Source organism: Castor canadensis, chromosome 2 (assembly GCF_047511655.1).
Source record: "Castor canadensis chromosome 2, mCasCan1.hap1v2, whole genome shotgun sequence".
NCBI lineage: Eukaryota > Metazoa > Chordata > Mammalia > Rodentia > Castoridae > Castor > Castor canadensis.
The window spans coordinates 24,039,721-24,057,963 of NC_133387.1; the positions used below are offsets into that span (position 1 = coordinate 24,039,721).

General features: G+C 40.5%; 1 protein-coding gene across 5 annotated transcripts in view; it reads left to right on the forward strand.

The window, feature by feature from the left end:
• The first annotated feature begins 224 nt into the window (after positions 1 to 224).
• Cep41 (centrosomal protein 41) overlaps positions 225 to 18,243 on the forward strand; it is a 43,199-nt gene continuing 25,180 nt past the window's right edge. For 2 of the 5 annotated variants that reach the window (XM_074063019.1, XM_074063047.1), the window contains exons 1-2: positions 279 to 351; positions 14,891 to 14,954. Coding sequence is in view for 1 of the 5 variants with exons in the window: in XM_074063016.1 (XP_073919117.1) it covers positions 319 to 351; positions 14,891 to 14,954 (97 nt within the window). In the remaining 4 variants the exon portion in view is untranslated. Of the gene's footprint in view, positions 352 to 14,890; positions 14,955 to 18,243 lie in introns of those variants that run through there. The other 3 variants (XM_074063016.1, XM_074063050.1, XM_074063037.1) reach the window with 3 other exon arrangements.

Consider the following 18,243-nt stretch of genomic DNA (forward strand, 5'->3'; position numbering starts at 1 on the left):
GTCTTCCCTTTTCCTGGTCCCCCCACCCCCACCCCCTCTTCCCGCGCTAAGGCTGGAGCCCGCCGCCAGAGCCCAGAGCACTAAAGGCAGTGCTACCTGGCGTCCGGCGTTGCCCTTGGCAACCATTGAGCGGCATCCCGCTCGCCCTCGACCCTGCGCTGGATAGTAAACGGGATCTCTATTGGCTGGCCGGAGAAGGCCAGCCAATCGGAGACAAGGTTATAGAGAAGCGGCCGAGCTAGGTGGTGGTGGGTAGGAAGCTAGGGTTAGAGGCAAGCCGTGAGGCTAGCACCCCGAGCGTGATCGGTTGGAGCAAATATGTCTGTCCGGAGGCACATTGGGAATCCTGAGGTGAGGGCCAGGTCCGGACCCGAGAGCCGGAGGGGGCGGGCGCACCGGAAAAGGCGCCACGTGGGCAGAGACAAGCAGCCAGCGACTTCCGCCGTTCGGAAGGCGGGAAGCGGCCGGCGTGAGGAGGGGTCTGAGCGCAGGGCCGGGGGCGGGGCAGGCCGGGGCTCGGTGCCACAGCCAGCGTCTTGCCCCCAGGACCGACTGGCCACCAGTCTTGTCGTTGGCAGGAACGAAGTACATAAAGACACAGTCCTTAGACTTACAGTCTAGGGATGACAGTTGCAAAACCAGGAAAACAAACTAGCTCTGAATATCAATGGAAGGAGACAGAAGGGAGCCAGCATTTCAGCTGGTGGGGGGGCGGAGGGAGCAGGAACGAGCAGACCAAGCCATTGGAAAAGGACACAGATGGGGCATTAGTGTCACCCCATTTCCGTAGGACCCCCTTGCCTTCTCCATCCGTTTAACCCCTGCTGTCCTGCTGCATTTGTAGCAATTTAATGTCAACCAGTATTATCATTGAACTCCTACCCTTGACTTGTGAAGAGGATTTGAATACAGCGAAGTTAGGGAGCAAGGGTGTTGGAAAGAAAAGAGGACTCAACTCAGGGAATGGGAGAAGGAGGGTCTTGCACGTGTCAAGACAAGGTGGAGAGACAAGTTGTGTGAAGCCTCAACAGCCCTGGAGGAGTGTGCACAGAGGCAAGAGTAGAGTTGGGAGGGTCCTTCTGTGCCTTGCCAGGTTCTTATCCTTTGTATCAAACACCAGCAGTGGCTTCACGTCTCTAGTGTTGAGAAAGTCATACCACTGAGTCTAGCGGTGCAGGAGAGCGCCATGATGAATGAGTAATGTCTAAACCCTGCCTTGTCTCACATGTGGAATCGAAAAACCGTCCAGCTCGTGGAGTAGAATGTAGGAGCTGGGGTGAGGGAGGAAACGGGACTTGTTGGCTAAAGGGTACAAAATTTCAGCTACACAGGTAGGCTACTTTGGGTTTTTTTGGGGGGGTGGAGGGGTGTGGGGAACCTATATAGGGATTTGAGCCCAGGGCCTCACACTTAGGGCAAGCACTTGACCAGTTGAGCCAACCTCCAGCCCTTTTTGCATTAGTTATTTTTCAGATAGGGTCCCATGCTTTTTGCCTGGACAGTCCTTAGATGGTGATCCTCCCACCTTTGCCTTGAGTAGCTGGGATTACAGAGACGAACCACGATGCCCAGCCTACAGAGGACTACATTTTTGAGATCTGTTGTAACTACAGTTAATCTATGGTATATTTCAGAATAACTGAGTAAATTTCAATGCCTCACCACAAAAAAAAAGAGCAATAAAATTTTAATTAGCTTGATTTAATCATTCCACATTTTGTATCACCTTATAAATAAATACAATTATGGTTTACCCACAATGATTTTAATTTAAAAATTCTGTCATGGTGGAGGTAGGTGTAGATATTTATTATCTGCTCGTCAGAATTCAAGGGTTTTTTTGTTTTGTTTTTTGTAGTGTTGGTTGTTGAACCCAGGGCTCTACCACTTGAGCCAGGCCCCCAAACCTTTTGCTCTTTTGAGTTTTTTGAGATGGGTTCTTTGCTCTTTTGAGTTTTTTGAGATGGGTTCAGCTTTGCCTAGGCTGGTCTTCAACTCAAGGTCCCTCTGCCTTCAGCACCTTCATAGTGTCTGTAGCTACAGGTGTGCACCACCACACCTGATAGAATTCAGGAGGCTTTTGAAGAGTCCTAGTGGAGCAGTGACATTGCCAGATTTGCATTTTAGGCACAGCTGAAACCACATCATGGAGGATAGATTTGAGGAAGACAGGACTAGAGATTGGGAGGTTGATTAGGTGACTATGTTGATACACTAAACTGAGGCCGTGAAACTAGAGACAGAACTGAGAAGAAATATTTAGGATTTAAAATCATTAAGACTCCATGATTAGCTTTGAGAGATGAGTATATGGACGACTTAGTATCCCAGCTTGGACCTCTCACTGTTGCTCATTAGTGAGATCAAGAACATGGGAGAAAAAGAATAGTTTTAGCAGTATATGAAAAGAGGAACTGTGCTGTCCTTGTGTGGTTATACATTGTGTCCTAGACAGAGATGCTCAGTTGCCTCTTATAGAGCACAACTTCCAGTAACTCTTGAAAAAGACTGTATAAGAAGTTTTTTTTAAAAAATTGTCTAAAATATTAGTTACATCTAAAAAGTTACTGTATCTTCATGTTTATTTTGGCCTGAGAGTTTGGCTGAGTAGGGAATTCCGGTTATAAATCATTTGCATCTTGAAGACATTGTTTTGTGGTCTCCTAGTAGACACAGTTTCTGTGAAGAAGTGCAAAGCCATGTGTCCAAAGCCAACCTGTTTGGTTGTGACTTGTAGAATCAAGGAAGCTTGTAGAATGTCCTTTTTGTTACACATTTCACAAAGATATTCCTTGCTGTGATTTTGGTGGACACCAGAAAGTCGTATCTTTCGAGTCTGTAAAATTTTCTCTCTTTTTGTGGTACCCTAGCCGTTTTTTGTGATGAGCTTTTTCGAGATAGGGTCTTAAAAACTGTTTGCCCAGGCTGGCTTTGAACCACGATCCTCCTGATCTCTTCCTCCTGAGTAGCTAGGATTATAGGTGTGAGCTACCAGCGCCCAGCTGTAAAATTTTCTTGAGTAATTTTGTTGCTGACTTCTCTCTCCCATTTTCTCCATCTTCTTTATTGAACTCATTATTATTATCATTATTATTTTGCAGTTTGAACTCAGGGCTTTGCACTTGCTAGGTAAACACTCTACCACTTGACCCATACCCTCAGCCCTTTCAGTTCATTGTTCTAATTTTATACATTTACAACTGGCTCTCTTGCTTCACTTTTATCACCTGTTTTCCTTATTGTCTTCTTGCTGTCTTTGGGAGATTTACCTTCATTTTCTAATTCTTCTGTTGTTTTTAATTTCTTCCATCATAATTTTTTTTTGGAAATAGGGTTTGAGCTTAGGGCTTCTCACTTGCTAGGCAGATGCTTTGCCCCTTGACCTATGCCCCAACTTGTTTCGTGTTGGTTATTTTTGAGATAGGGTCTTTTTTAATGCCTGGGCTGGCCTGGACCACTGTTCTATTTGTGCTTCCCTACATAGCTGGGATGACAGGAATGCCCAGCCTTTGGTTGATGTGGGGTCTTGCAAACTTTGCCCAGGTTGGCCTTGAATTGAGATCCTCTCAATTTCCTACTGCCAAGTAACTAGGATTACCATGCCTGGCCCATTGTCTTAATTTTTAAGAGCTCTGTTTTTACTTTGGTGTCTTTTTAGAAAACTTTTTATTTTGAAATACTGATTTATAGGAAGTTGCAAAAATAATACAAAAAGGTCCTGTGTGTCCTTCACCTGGTTTTTCCTAATGATTGTATTTTATATACGTATAGTACAATATCCAACCTAGAAAATTGACATTTGTACAATGTGTGCTTAGGCTATTTTATCACAAGCCTAGGTTTAATGTAATCAAGGTTTGCATTTATGTAGATCTGCAATCAAGATAAAGAACTATTCCATCACCACAAATACCTCCCTCCTGCTATGCTGCCTCATCACACCCACTTTTCTCCCTCACCATCCTAACCCCTGGCAACCACAAATGTCTTCTCCTTCTCTATCATTTTGTTATTCTGAGAATGTTACATAAATCGAATCATCCAGTATGTGACTTTTTGAGATTGGGTTTTTTTTCCCTTTTAGGATAATGTCTTTGAGATACATCCAAGTTGTTGCATGTAACACTGGTCCACTCCTTATTACTGATGGGCATTTTAGAGCTTGGATGTACCACAGTTTGTTTACTCATTGGTCTGGTGGAGGACATTTTGGTTGCCTTCAGATTGGGACTATTGCAGATAAAGATACAAACATTTGGGTACAGATCTTGGTATGTACATTAGTTTTCATTTTTGTGAATAGACACCCAGGAGTGCAATGGCTAAGTTTTAGCATATGTTTAGTTTTATTAGAAACTGCCAAACTATTTTCCAAAAGGCATTCCTATCAACAGTGTATGAGAAATCTACGTATTGCAAATCTTGGCAGCATTAGACATTGTCTATGGTATGTAGATGGTATGGAGTGCCATCTCAGTGTGGTTTTAGTTTGCATTTGCCGAGTGGACACCGAGGTCACACATCTTTTCATGTGCTCATTTGTCATCCTTATGTCCTCTTTAGTTAAAACATCTCTTTGTGTCTTTTGTCTGGTTTCTTTTTCTTTTTTGGCTGTACTGGGTTTGAACTCAGTGCTTCACACTTGCTAGGCAAATGCTCTGCCATTGGAACCACGCCCCCAGCCCTTTTTAAAAACAGTTTTTATTTCCTTTTAGGTTGCTCTTTGTTGGTGACTGTATAATTACCATTTATTGCAGAAGAAGTAATCATTAAGATCACATGTCTCTTCTTACTGCTTTTTGTTTTTCCTGGAATTTCTATCTGCCTTTATTTTTACTGTGTACTTTTTATGAATAATGTAAGAAAATTTCCTATATCACTATTTGTAATTTTCCCACAGTTACCTTTTCCAAAACTTCCTTTATCCATTGCACAGAGAAATGTGTGTGTATGTGTGTGTAGATAGAGACAGAGAGAGAGAGAGACAGAAACGGAGACAGAGACAGAGAGGCAGAGAGATTTATATTGTAATTTTGTTTTACATACACGCTATAATGTATGTGTGGCATTTTGATTTGCTTTTTCACTTAATATTTCTTGGAGATCTTTCCATGTCAAAAAATATTGCTCAACTTAATTATTTTCTTTTGTTTTCTAAGGACTTGGTATGGTTATATCACACTTTTGTCCATTTGTTTGGTTTTTGTTTTTTCAGTTGTGTTGTGCCTCATTCATGCAAATGAATTGATATGGTTTGATTATTCATAATCTTTAGGTAGAAAGTTTGGGTTCTTTCACCTCTTTTTCTCCCTTTACTATAGCCATCTGCTCCCACATATTTAATGTGTACTTTCCATTAACTTGCTATATTTTCCTTTTTTTTGAGTATTTTTTATTTTAATTTTATTTTATCATTTTTTACATTTACTTACATGTGTATACATCATTTGGGCAACCTCCCCCCTGCCGTCCCCTAGTAAAGAAGAACATGATCTCTTTATGAGAGTGATGTATCCATTGCAGACAATTTTAATTTTTATTGTTTTATTTATTTATTTTGGGGGGATACTGTGGTTTGAACTCAGAGCCTCATGCTTGCTGTGTAGGTGCACTACCACTTGTGCCACTCCACCAGTCTATATTTTCTTAACTCAGTGTGCAACGTTGTTTTGTGTGCTGAAACATTTTACAAAAAGAGTATGATGCTGTCTGTCATTACCATTTGCTTTTACCTGGCAGTTTATGCTTGAGATCCCTCCATATTGATAGGTGTATCTGGTTTAACCTTTTAGCTGCTGTACAGTAATGCAGCTTATGCTTATCTCACATTTATCTCTCCATTCCCTCATGGTGGTCATTTGGGTTGTTTTTAACTATTTGCTATTACAAACACTGATCCAACGAACATATTTACTGCTGAGTTTTGAGAGCTCTTTATGTGTTTGAGATACTAGCCTTTTGTTGGATACCTGGCTTGCAAAAAATTCCTCCTAGTCTGTAGCTCATCTTTTTATCCTATTAATGAGGTCTTTTATAGAGCAAAAGGTTTTTAAATTTTTTTTTTACTTTTTAAATTTAAATTTTCTTGACAACAGCTTTATTGAGACATAATATACCATAATTTCACCCATTTAGATTGAATAATTTTAGTATATTCACAGAATTGTATAGTCATCACTATGGTCAATTTTAGAATATTGTCATCACCCCAGAAAGAAACTCGATAACCTCTGGCTATCACTCCCCAATCCTCCCATCCCCTCCAATCTTGGCAGCCACTAATCAGTTTTCTGACTCTTAAAGATTTGCATCTCCTGTACATTTCATACAAAAGGAGTCATGCAAACTACAGTATTTCATGGATGCTTCTTTCATTTAACATAATATTTTAAGGTTCTTTTGTGTTATTTCATGCATCAGTTCTTCATTCCTTTTATTGGTGAGTAATATTCTATCATACAGAATTGTCACATTTTATTTATCCATTCTTCTATTGGCAAACATTTGGGTTGTTTCCATTTCTGGACTATTATAAATAATGTTGCAATGAATATTCCTATACACATTTTTGTGGGGGCATGCATTTTCATTTCTCTAATGGTGCTGAGACATGGAAGTGAGCCAACTAATGATAGCTACTTAAAAATTTTTTTTCCTGCACAGTCTGTTTTCTTAAAATATTTGCTTTTAGTGGGGAGAAATGAACCAATCCTTGTATGCACATATGAATAATAAAAAAAAAAATTTGCTTTTATTTTGGTTTTGTTGGAGATGTTCATATTGGTTAACTTAGGCTGCCATAACAAAATACCACAGACTGGGTGCTTAAGCAATAAAAATTTATTTTTCATTGTTCTGGAGGCTAAAAGTTCAAGATCATGGGGCCTGCTGATTCTGTTTCTGGTGAGGACTGTTTTCCTGGCTTGCAATGGCCACTTTCTCACTGTGTCCTCACATTGGAGGTGAGGGGAAAGGCAGCTCACTCGTGTCTCTTCTCATAAGGACACTAATCCTACTGAATAAGGGATAATGTTCTGAGACTTCTTTTAGTCTTCAGTTGTTGATCCGTGTTTTGTTTCTGGTTTTTGTTTTTATTTTGGCAGGACTGGGGTTTGAACTTATGTGCTTGCTAGGCAGGTGCTCTACCACTTGAGCTATACCTCCAGCTCTTTTTTGCTTTAGTTATTTTTTCAGATAGGGTCTGTGTTTTTGCCTGAGCTGACCTGAACCTTGATACTCCTAATTACGGCCTCCTGCATAGTTGGGATGACAGGTATGCTCCACCACACTCAGTTTATTGATTGAGTTGGGGATCTCGCTAACTTTATGCTGGGGCTGTCCTCAAATTGTGGTCCTCCTTATCTCTTCCTCCTGAGTAGCTGGGATTATAGGTGTGAGCCACTACACACAGCCCTTAATTTATATTTTTAAATAGGAGATTTGAAAAGGTGACTGAGCTATTGAGCTATTGTATTTCCTCAATACACAGAGGAAAGGCCTGCAGATAGTGACTCCCTGTTCTCTTGGGCTGGTCATGTTCTCAGGCTGGTGAGGATTCCTTCAGTCTCCTGAGGGTAAAAGTCCAGTTGAATTCCTAATGGGATTAGGGTTGAATGCTGTCTCAACATTAATGTACACAAGTCACTTGTTACCCCTATTTTCAGTAATGATGCCTCTACCTTCTGTTGCATGGAGACTTCCCACTCCTAAAATCCTTTCCAGGGAATAAACTGATAGACATCAACCAGGATGAGTGAGGGATTGACACAGAGAAGAGAGGGATTTGGAGATCTAGGTGCTTCCCAAAGAGCCTTCAGCTGGCCCTAATTTCAGCCCCTGTTGTACTCTCCACTTCTGGAGGTCCTGAGACTGTCAGTTCCTAGGCCTTGTAAGGATTGTTCTTGGCTTTCTCTCGTGCCCTTGATCTTTGGCTGTCTTGAATCATCCAGGCATTTCACTTGTTGACCTGCTTTCCAGAGTTCATGAATCCAGTGCTCTATTGTCACTTCCCCACCTCTCTCTGTTTTGGGGGCTTTGTATCCTGAAGATAATGCCTTTGAGTGAAATATGACTGAGGTTTTGGAGGGAATGAAATTGGATGTGTTTATTCACTCTGCTCTCTTTATCCAGTAGGTCATCACCTGTAATTATTTTATTTACTTGTTTGTTTACTGGCAAACTTATAAGAACATAGACACTTTGTCTGCATTGTCCTATTGCCTGGTACACAACAGCAGCTCCACAAATATTTGTTGAATAAGTAAATTAATGTATGTCTAAAGCTGAGAGAAGTCAAGGTTAAAAGCTCAATCTTTGGAAACCTCAAGCCTATAAATAGAAATAAGCCTAAGTATTTGGCCCACAGAGAACCTATTGGTTGAGAATGTGGAACCCCAGGGACACAGTAATTAAAGTGGCTGACCAGAGGAATGAGCCGTGTGTCATTGGAGAATCACAAGAGAGCTATACCACTGAAGCCAGTGGAGGTGAAACCGAAGAAGATGGAGTTATATAGTAGTGTCACACTGTGTAGAAAGATCAAGTAAGTGAAGGACTGGGAAGGATCCATTATGTTCAGCAAGTAGTAAATCTCTGGTGTTGGGTAGCTGTCACAGGAACCACAGGAGAATGGTGAGTACCGTGTTCATTACAGTGGACCAATGATATACAGTATAGATTTTTGTTGTTCCTAAAGAGCGTGGCTAGAAAGGAATAAGGGTGAGGTGATATTCCAGTTCTATATTGATTTGTTATGAATCGTTTCCATAGTGGAAAAAATGGGAGTTGTCATATCCTTATTCTCATGTTTCTGAACTCAACTCAGCTAGGTGGTTCTCACATGGAATCTCTCGTGGTTTTGCAGACAAATGGTCTGTTGCTAGAGTTATCTTGAAGACATCTTCATTCACATGTGTGTCTGATGATGGTAAGGCTGACAGCCTCCTACAAATGGCCTTTTCTATGTGGCTTGGCCTTTCTTGCACTTTGTGGCTTAGTCCCAAGAGAGCCAAGTAGAAGCTGTACTACCTTTTACAATCTAGCCTCAGAAGTCATACGATGTCACTTCCATCATAATCTCAGGCCCACCAGATTCTGGAGTGGGAACATGGGCCCCACCCCTCAGGGGGAGAAGGGGAGTATAATGTCACAGATGGGAAAATTTCCTATGGTATCTTGAAAATGGTAACCGCTGAGAAAGTAGGGGCTGCTATACAAATCTCTGCCTCCTGAGTAGCTAGGATTAAGGTGTGAGCCTCTGGCTTCCGGCTCACAAAACATGCATTTAAAATGGCTTTGCTGTAATTTTTCCACTTAGAGTGCTTCGTCCATCATTCTTCCCATTTTTTACCTTTAACACACCAAAATTCATCCCTCAAAACACACAGCTCCAGTGCCCATTCCTCCATAAAGTCTGTCTTCTCACCCCAAGTTTAGGAGCAGTCTTACAGATTTGTAGAATCTCTACTATATATGCTGCTCACATGGCACAAACACCCACACTACATGTTGCTCAGGCCTTTTTTTTCTTTTGAGACAGTCTTGCAAAATTGCCCAGGCTAGTCTCATATCTCAGTCCTCCTGCCTCAGACTTTGGAATAAGCTGGGTGCTTGGCTTCAGATCTTCATTTGACAGTACTTAGGACTTTTTCTAGCCTTGTAGCAGGTACAGAGCTGTACAAGGTTTAGCTCCTGTCCTAAGTACAAGGAGTGAGAAATGTGAATGGTACAAAGGGTGGTAGTCTCTGGGCAGGGAAGAGATTTCCATCTGACTGAGGCCTTCAGAGAAGGCTTCCTAAAAGATGTATTTGTGCTGGACTTAAAAGTTGTGAGAAGCTGAGTAACTGAGGTAAGGAGGTAGACATGGCGGGCATTATCTCTTGACCTTCCCTGGAGATTGTAGCCTTCAAAGATTCTTTGCCATTTCTGTGTGTTCTTAAGGAGCGTGTAATAACCCACAACTGTGAACTTTTACCAACTTCCTGCTTCTCCTGATGAACTTTATTATGACCACTTGTCATTTCTTTAAATATGTCCAAAGCTGCCCCTTCACCTACGCTCTGGGTCTGTTCTCACTAGTCTAAGGATGCTCAAATTTCTCTCTCTGCCTCTGTCTTTCTGTCTCTGTATCTCTGTCTCTTCTCTCTCCCTTCTCTCCTCCTCTTTCTCTCAACAACATCAACAAAAAACCCCAACATTATCCCTCAGCAACTGTCTTGAGGGAAAAACCAAAAACCCCATATTTTCTTACCATCCTCTTCCTTCCTTCTCTGACACATGACCTGCTGTTTTTGCTTCTGCCCTTCTCAGCTTACTATACCTGCTTCCATCAGGACCATCAGCAAGTTCTGTTTGCTAAATCTAATTCACTCTTCTGTTCTCTTACTCGACTTGCATTCTTGTTCTCCCGTTCATAGTTGACAGCATCCTTCCCTATTGACCACTCCTTTCTTCCTGCAGCTTTTCTGTAACCTTCATGACCTACTTTCTTACCGACTCTTCTGAGTCTCAGCCAAAGTGTCTCTTCTCCACCTGACCTTCAATGCCAGGGTTTTTCTTCTCAGTCTACACTCTTTCCTGGAGTGTTTTGGCCATTCCCTTACCAGCTTCATCTGCTGTCTATATGCTGATAACCCTCAAATCATCACCATTTTCTCTTCTTCCTCCTCCTTCTTTCTCCTTCTCCTTCTCCTTTCTCCTCTCTCTTCCTTCCTTCTCCTCCTTTCTTCTTTTTTTCTAGCTGAGATCTCTCCTGAACTCCACATATAGCCAGCCAGGCACTTTCATTTTGGATAACCTACTTGGCCTATCTCATACTTGACATGCCCCAAACTGCAAACTTGTGTTTTTCATATGTTTCCTTTTAACTCTCTTTTTGAGGGGAGGGGAGGGAGAGCATGGTGCCACTGTCCCACTCTTTACAGCAGTTCCTGAGGGAGAGGGAGAGGGAGAGGGAGAGGAGAAATAGTATCTACATTTCTACATACAGGGCAACTACAAGGAGTAGCTCTACTGCCACTTTCTTAGGACTATAGATCCTCTTAGTACAATAGCCTAGCAACTGATTTTTATACCTCCCTTCTTGATTATAATCATATATCCATATTGCTGCCAGAATGATCATCCTAAAATGGAAATATAATTTCATCACTACTCCCCAAACCTTCAGTGAATCCCTATCATCTCTAGGTTTCTCATCTGCTGTACTATTGATATTTGGGCTGGCTATTTCTTTGTTGTGGGACTGTCCTATCCTTGTAAGATATTCACTAGCACCCTTATCCTCTATCCACATGATGCTAGTAGCACCCCCACTACCCAATCTGAATTAACAAATATCCCTGGACATAATGGTGGCAAAGCTGCAACTGCCTGAGATCCACTGATTAGAAGAAAATGCAAGTGTCTCGATAGGTATACAAGGTACCTTGTGATCTGCCTCTGCCTGCCTCTCCAGCATCATTCATCCCCTTACTGCTCTCTGTGCTCCATGTCTCAGTTACTGTTAGATTTCTTGGAGCTGTCTGTCTATACTTTCTCTAGTCTCTATGCTTTGCCCATGCTTTTCTCTCTGCCAGTCCCTGTATCACCCACCCACTACTCCTTTCGCTTGACTAATCTCCTTGGCCCTCAGAATTCAGCTCAGCAAACAGTTTTTGACCCTCTGTCTGAAGTGCCCATTTTATGTGCTCCTGTCACACCCTTACTTCCCTCTCCTTCCATCACACAGCCTGGCATCTGCATATCCAGCAGTCAGTGGGATCATGCCTGGTAGGCCTTCAGTAATAAATGTTAGCTGAATGAATGCCTGTGCTCAATAAGTCTTTGTGGAACAAATGAATAGTCTTCCTTCAAACAGCTGCTTTCCATAGCTCTTTCACTTTCACCATTCCCGTCTGTTTATGTCATTGAAAGAAAGCCACTTGGTCAGTAGGTCAAGAAGCAATCACCCCAAAAGCAAGAATTTTAAAGAGGAAAGCGTGGCCCTTCATCAAACCTTTGGTGCTCTGCTGGCAGTGGGGCACAAATGCTTCACGTTGTGGTTGGTCCTAGAAAGTCAGGAATAAGAAATTGGACTGAAATGGGACCGTGTAAAAGAAACACTACATTTTTCTCCTGTAGCATATGGATTTCTCATTAGTCCATGTAAGGGAAAACCGGGGGCGGGAAGGGCTCAGTGGCTGCAGCTGTCCACACTCTCTCTCATCATTTTGCTGCCACCACACCTGGTCTCCCGAGACACCCTCACTTCTTAGCTATTTTGGCTTAGGTATGGACAAATCCCCTTGGTTCAGCAGAGACTGTCCTGGAATTTTTCAAAAAGAAGCTTTGCTAGGAAACTAGTGGGAAAAACAAAAGCAAAAACAGGAAACAGGATATAGAAATGATAGAAATACAGAGCGCCAAAGACAAAAAAAAATCTCTTAGCTTAAGAGAGCTGAAATCTAGTATGTGTTCTCTTTGACTCAGTTTACTGTTTGTCTCATTTTGCCGTGATACTGTCTTCCACTGGGAACTTGTATTAAAGTCTTCCTTTTCAGTCTTTGTCTATTTTTCTTCTCATACTTAAGAATCTTCTCCATCTTCTAGGGAAGGAATGGGAATTGATGTTATAGTCGCTTTCTTATAGACAGCAGATTACTGATTTTCCAATCTTTTTCTAAGTATAAAAACAGCTCAGTGCTTGCAGACACAATCAGGGGGCCAATGCTAAGTGGCCCTAATAAGGTTTTACTTGCCTGGTGTGAAGTAAAAAACCCAGACAATGTCATCAGTTTTTAATAACACTATAGAACTGACCTTTTCATGCTCAGATTTTTTTTTTTCTTTTTAACCTTTTAAATATTAAGATAACAGATGGCAGGGCTGAGGGCATAGCTCAGTGGTACAGGGCTTGCCTAGCAAGTGTGAGGCCCTTCGTTGATCCCCTGGACTGCCATAAATGAATGAACGAATGAATAAATGAATAAAGCAGATGGTTTATGTTTTAAATATCAGGGAAAAAGTAAATTTAATTTACTTTAAAAATAATAGACTTCATCCTGAACTAAAAAAAAAGCAGCAGATGGTAGTTGAGGTTTTTGCTTTGTTGTTGTTTTTTCTATGTCTGTCCTTGGCAAAATTAAAAGTTGATAACTTTCTGTAGGTGCCCCCAGTGTTTAAAAATTCTTTCTGGTTGCTGAAATGCAAAACTTCAGCCAGAAGTTTTAGACACAGAAGTATGTAGGCTATTTCTATGCTTTCTGGGCCATTTGAAAAGGTATTTCAATATATGTTTTATTTTTCAATCCTTTCAACCTGGCAGGCTGTAATTAACTGTTTTCAAAGGCAAGTGATAAAAATTTTTTTTATAAGTTTGCATGTTAAGGAACTGGATAATTGCTTTAATACAATCCTTCTTCAGATAATCATTTATGAGCTGAATATTAAATGTACTTATGTACAAGATCTGGGGTGACTTACACATATGAGTAAGCTGTCCCTGCCCTCAAGAAAATTCTAGACTAGGAAAGAACAACTACTTGTAGACAACAGGACAGGGTGTCCATACTCTCGTAGCCAAGGGGGAGAAGTGCTTAATTCCTACTTGGACAGCTTTGCAGAGGAAATAAATTTTGCCCAAAAACAAGGTAAAGAAAAGCCTATATAGTAGTCACCTGCCAAGACTGGAGACTTAGGGACCATTCCCACCACTTCAACATGGGAACACTTACAGAAGTGGCAAGCTATTATCCAGTCCTAATTTCATATTCCACACCTGTACTGTACTTGCAGGCCACAAAAAGACCTAAGCAAAAAAGCTGTATTTTGTAATGCCTTTATGACCTTCGCCCACACCACAGGAATTTACTGTAGGCTAATGTCTTGTGCTTGGATTCCATGAAGTAACTAGCAGAGCACAGCACAAGGCAGACCTCACTTAAGCATTTTTACCAGCCATAAACTTACCCTGAGTCTTAGCTGCCACAAGAGCAGATGCTATGACAGTGGTGTCTGTGGAGCCCCAGTCTTGTGCCCCAGGGCGAGAGCCTGCTCAAGTAGGCCTTGGCCCAACAACAACTGGAGCATCTGGATCCCGCCTGCCATATTTTAGAGGAGCTGTAGATGAAATCCAGAGGTGCCCAGAGGAGATGGCCCAGAAGCAGTCATACTAAAGAGGACATTAAAAAGAGGGACAGGATAGCTGCCTTTTGTTACTTTAATGAATTTCTTGAGGCAGAAGTGGGTAGCTTATTCTGAGTTGCAATGGTAGACTGAAAGCAAATTGGAGGCAGACCAATTTTAGCTTATTGTAAGAAATAATTTTCTAATAATGAAAATCAGGACTATAAAATAGGCACAGTGTATGTCGGGGATAAGGGGGGCTACTAGTGGGAGAGGAGAGGGTGAAGGAAGGAGATTAAGGTGACGGTATATGGTTGACGGACTTCATGTACCTATATGAAACAGAACTAAAAAACCTCTTGCAGTTGCTTTGGGTGGTGTGGGAAGGGGGCTGAGGGAGAGAGACAATGGGGGAAATGTGAATAATGTACAATATAAGTCTGGTTGGAATTTTCACTTCAAATCCCCCCTGTATAACGAATACATACTAATAAAAGTTTTATAATAAAAAAAATAATTTTTAAGAGCTTTTTTCACATAGTGCTCTCAGATTATTTTGACAAAAAGTGGACATGTTTTGAGAGAAACAAAATAACTATCTTCACCTAAGGAAATGCCTTAGTAAGAGTCCTATGTGTAAGTGACAGTTGGATCTCCAGATCTCCTTCCATCTTCAAAGTCTGATATTTTGGCATTTGTTCCATTTTTAAAATATATGATTCTTTCCTGACTCTGCTACTCTTGTCTTACATTAGTGCACTTAACTGTGAATTTTCTTGTTTTGTAGTATCTGACCAAAAGGATACCACAAAACCCAAGGTATCAGCATGTCAAGTCAAGACTGGACACTGGTGAGTAAAGATTAGAAAATTAGAACTTGTAGTTAAGTGTTGACAGAAAGGAGTCTGTCTACCCTAGTGTAAATCATAACTACAAGTTTCTCATTCTCTTGCCTGATATCTTGGGCTCAAATTCATCTTTGAAAGCTGTTTTTCAAATTTTATCAGAAAAATTTACATTTACATAATTTTTGGTTATTTTTCCTTACCACATAAGAAATATTAAGAAAAAGTAATCCCAGAAATTGAAGCCAATAAATTCAGTAAGTACAGAGGTGATGCTAAATAAGTATCATGAGGTTCTCCTCCATTTTGGAGCACCTTAAATATATTCCTTTAAACTGACAGCCATGGATCATACATGTGCATGTTTGTTCAATTCAGTATTTGCAGAGTGCTGACTACATGTGAGGTGATGGACTGTGGTAGATAGATGAGTGTGGATGGTGCTCTTTGCAATCAAAGAGCTTAGATTCAGGTGGAGGCAGACCAACTTGAATGAGTAACTAAACAGACAAAATTTAGTGAGTATTTCAGGTAGGTGAAACCAGTTTTAAGAGTGCCTTCCTGCTAATATCCATGCCATTCACATCTCTCAGTGTCGTGATAAGGACAGCTGCCCAGATCCTAGTGGATTTGCTGTCTTGTGAGGTTTGAGTTTATTTATTTTTTCAGCCTTTTTAAAGCCTGCGGTGGAAAAATCCACCTGATTGAGATGGCTTTATTACTGGATTGAGAGACTGTCTGCCTTGCAATACTAAATTTTCCACCAGTACCTCAAGATAATTGAGGAAAGTAAAGGCGGGGTGGGGGCAGAGCGGGAGGGGGGGCTGCCTTTGTTTAAATCATCTTGTTTATTTTGTCTTTCTGTCTCCACTCTCCTTGAAATCATTGTCTTCCGTTATGCCTAACTGTTCTGAATGCAGCACGTTTGTAAAGACTGCTTCTTATTATTCTTCTTTCAAACATTTCCATGCCATACAGATACTTATTCTTACAGATATCCTGTTTGATGAGCAGGTGAAAATATTATTCCTATTTTAAAGGAAAAGAAAACTGTGGCCAGGAGATTTTATGATTTACTTGACGTTCACTAAAGGAGGTAAAAATAGGATTGTTTGCAGGGTGAGGAAGTTAATTCTGGAACCACTTCTAGTGTACTGTCTTTTACACTATACTGCCCTATATATCCCCAGCTTTGTTTCCTCTGTCACAGTTATCATCAACTCCTCCATTTATATCCAGCTCCCCCTTAATTTCAACTTCTAAAATAAGTGATTCTGTGAAGTAAGCACAGCATCATGTTTTTTCCCTGAGCAGTCTAGATACAATTGTAAAGTCTACTATAAAAGAATGATTTTCTTTTGAAACCTTGATTCCTCCTTAAAATTACATTTTAAATCTTTTAAATTGCTGGAGATATAACTCAGTGGTAGAGTGATTGCCTACTATGTGTGAGGCCCTCGGTTTGATTCCAACACTGCAAAAGAAGAAAAAAATAATTTAAGAGCTGAGGTTTATTTCAGATATCTAGAATTATCTATGCCTTTATAATGTTATTTCTCCTAGAAATCAGATTACTCAATTCATTACCAAAATTTGACTCCATAATGGTACTTGAAATTAATTGCAGTTTTTTAATGTTGAGATACTTCTATGTGCTTTTTATAATACATATGAATGTATCCTTTTATATCCTGAGAGTTTTTAACTACTTTTCTTGTTAAACTTTTTTTGGGTTAATTGTAAATTCACATGCATTTCATAAGAAACAATACAAGGAAATTCCACATACTCTTATAAAACTATACCATCCCGTCATCACATCCATGACATCAACATAGATATGTACAGACAAGGTACAGAGCATTTCTGTCACCACAAAGATGTCTTTCTTGTCATTTATAGCCATGTCCACTTTCTACTCCCAACTTCTCTTTAATCCCCAGAAACTACTAATGTGTTCTCCATTTCTATCATTTTTTGTCATTGTGCAAATGCTGCCTACATGGTATCATATTATACAGCATTTTGGATTGGCTAATTTTTGTTGTTGAGGTTTTTTTTTTTTTTTGGTGCTGGGAATGAAACCCAGAGCCTTGCGCATACTATGCAAGCACTCTACCACTGAGCTACATCCCCAACTTGGATTGGCATTTTTAATTAAGCCATAATTCTCTGGAAACTCACCCAGGTTGTTACATGTGTCAGTAGTTTGTTCCTTTCTATTACTGGCTAATATTCCATGGTATGGCTGTACTGTAGCTACCCATTTACCTGTTGAAGGAGATCTGTGTTGTTTCTACTTTGGGGCTGTTACAAATATAATTGTTATAAACATTTATGTACAGATTTTTGTGTGAGTGTGGTCTTCATTTCTCTGGACTAAATGCCCAGGAGTGTAATTGCTGCTTCATATGGTAGTTTAGTTACATAGTTTTTAAAGAAACTGCCAAATTGTTTGCCAGAGTCACTGTGCCATTGTACTTTCCCACCAGCAATCGATGACTGATCCATTTTCTCCACACCTTCACCTGCATTTGGTGTCACCATTTTTAAATTTTAGTCATTCTGATGGTATATGGTGATAGATCACTGCAGTTTTACATTTCCCTAATGGCTAATGATGAACATCTTTCAATGTTTTCTTTGGGGTTATGTCCATTCATAGTTTTGCCTATTATAATTGGATTGTTTTTCTTTTTGCTGTTGCGTTTTTTGGTGAGACTGGGGCTTGTACTCAGGGCTCTGTATTTGCAAAGCAGGTACCCTACTGCTTGAGCCACACCTCCAGTCCATTTTGCTCTGATTATTTTGGAGACGGGGGTCTCTGGAACTATTTTCCTGGACTGGTCTTGAACCTCAGTCTTCCTGATTTCGGCCTCCCAAGTAGCTAGGATTTTGATTGTGAGTCACCGGCGCCCAGCTACTGTTGAATTTTAAAAGTTTGTTACATATTCTAGCTACTAGTGCTTTGTGAGATATGTGGTTCCCAAGTATTTTTGTTTTTCCCAATCTGTAACTTGTCTTTTCATCTGCCTAATGGGGTCTTTTGGAGAATTAAAGTTTTTTGTTACATGTTTCTTTTTATGGATCATGATACTGTTGTCAACTTTAAGAACTCTTTGCCTACCCTATATCCCAATGATTTTTTTCTGACATGACTTTTTTTTCTAAAATCTTCAACGTTTTAGGTTTCACATGTAAGTCCATGATACATTTTGAGGTATTTTTATATAAGGTGTGTGGCTTAGATCAAGATTAACTTTTTTGTATAAGGGAGTGCAATCATTCTAGCACC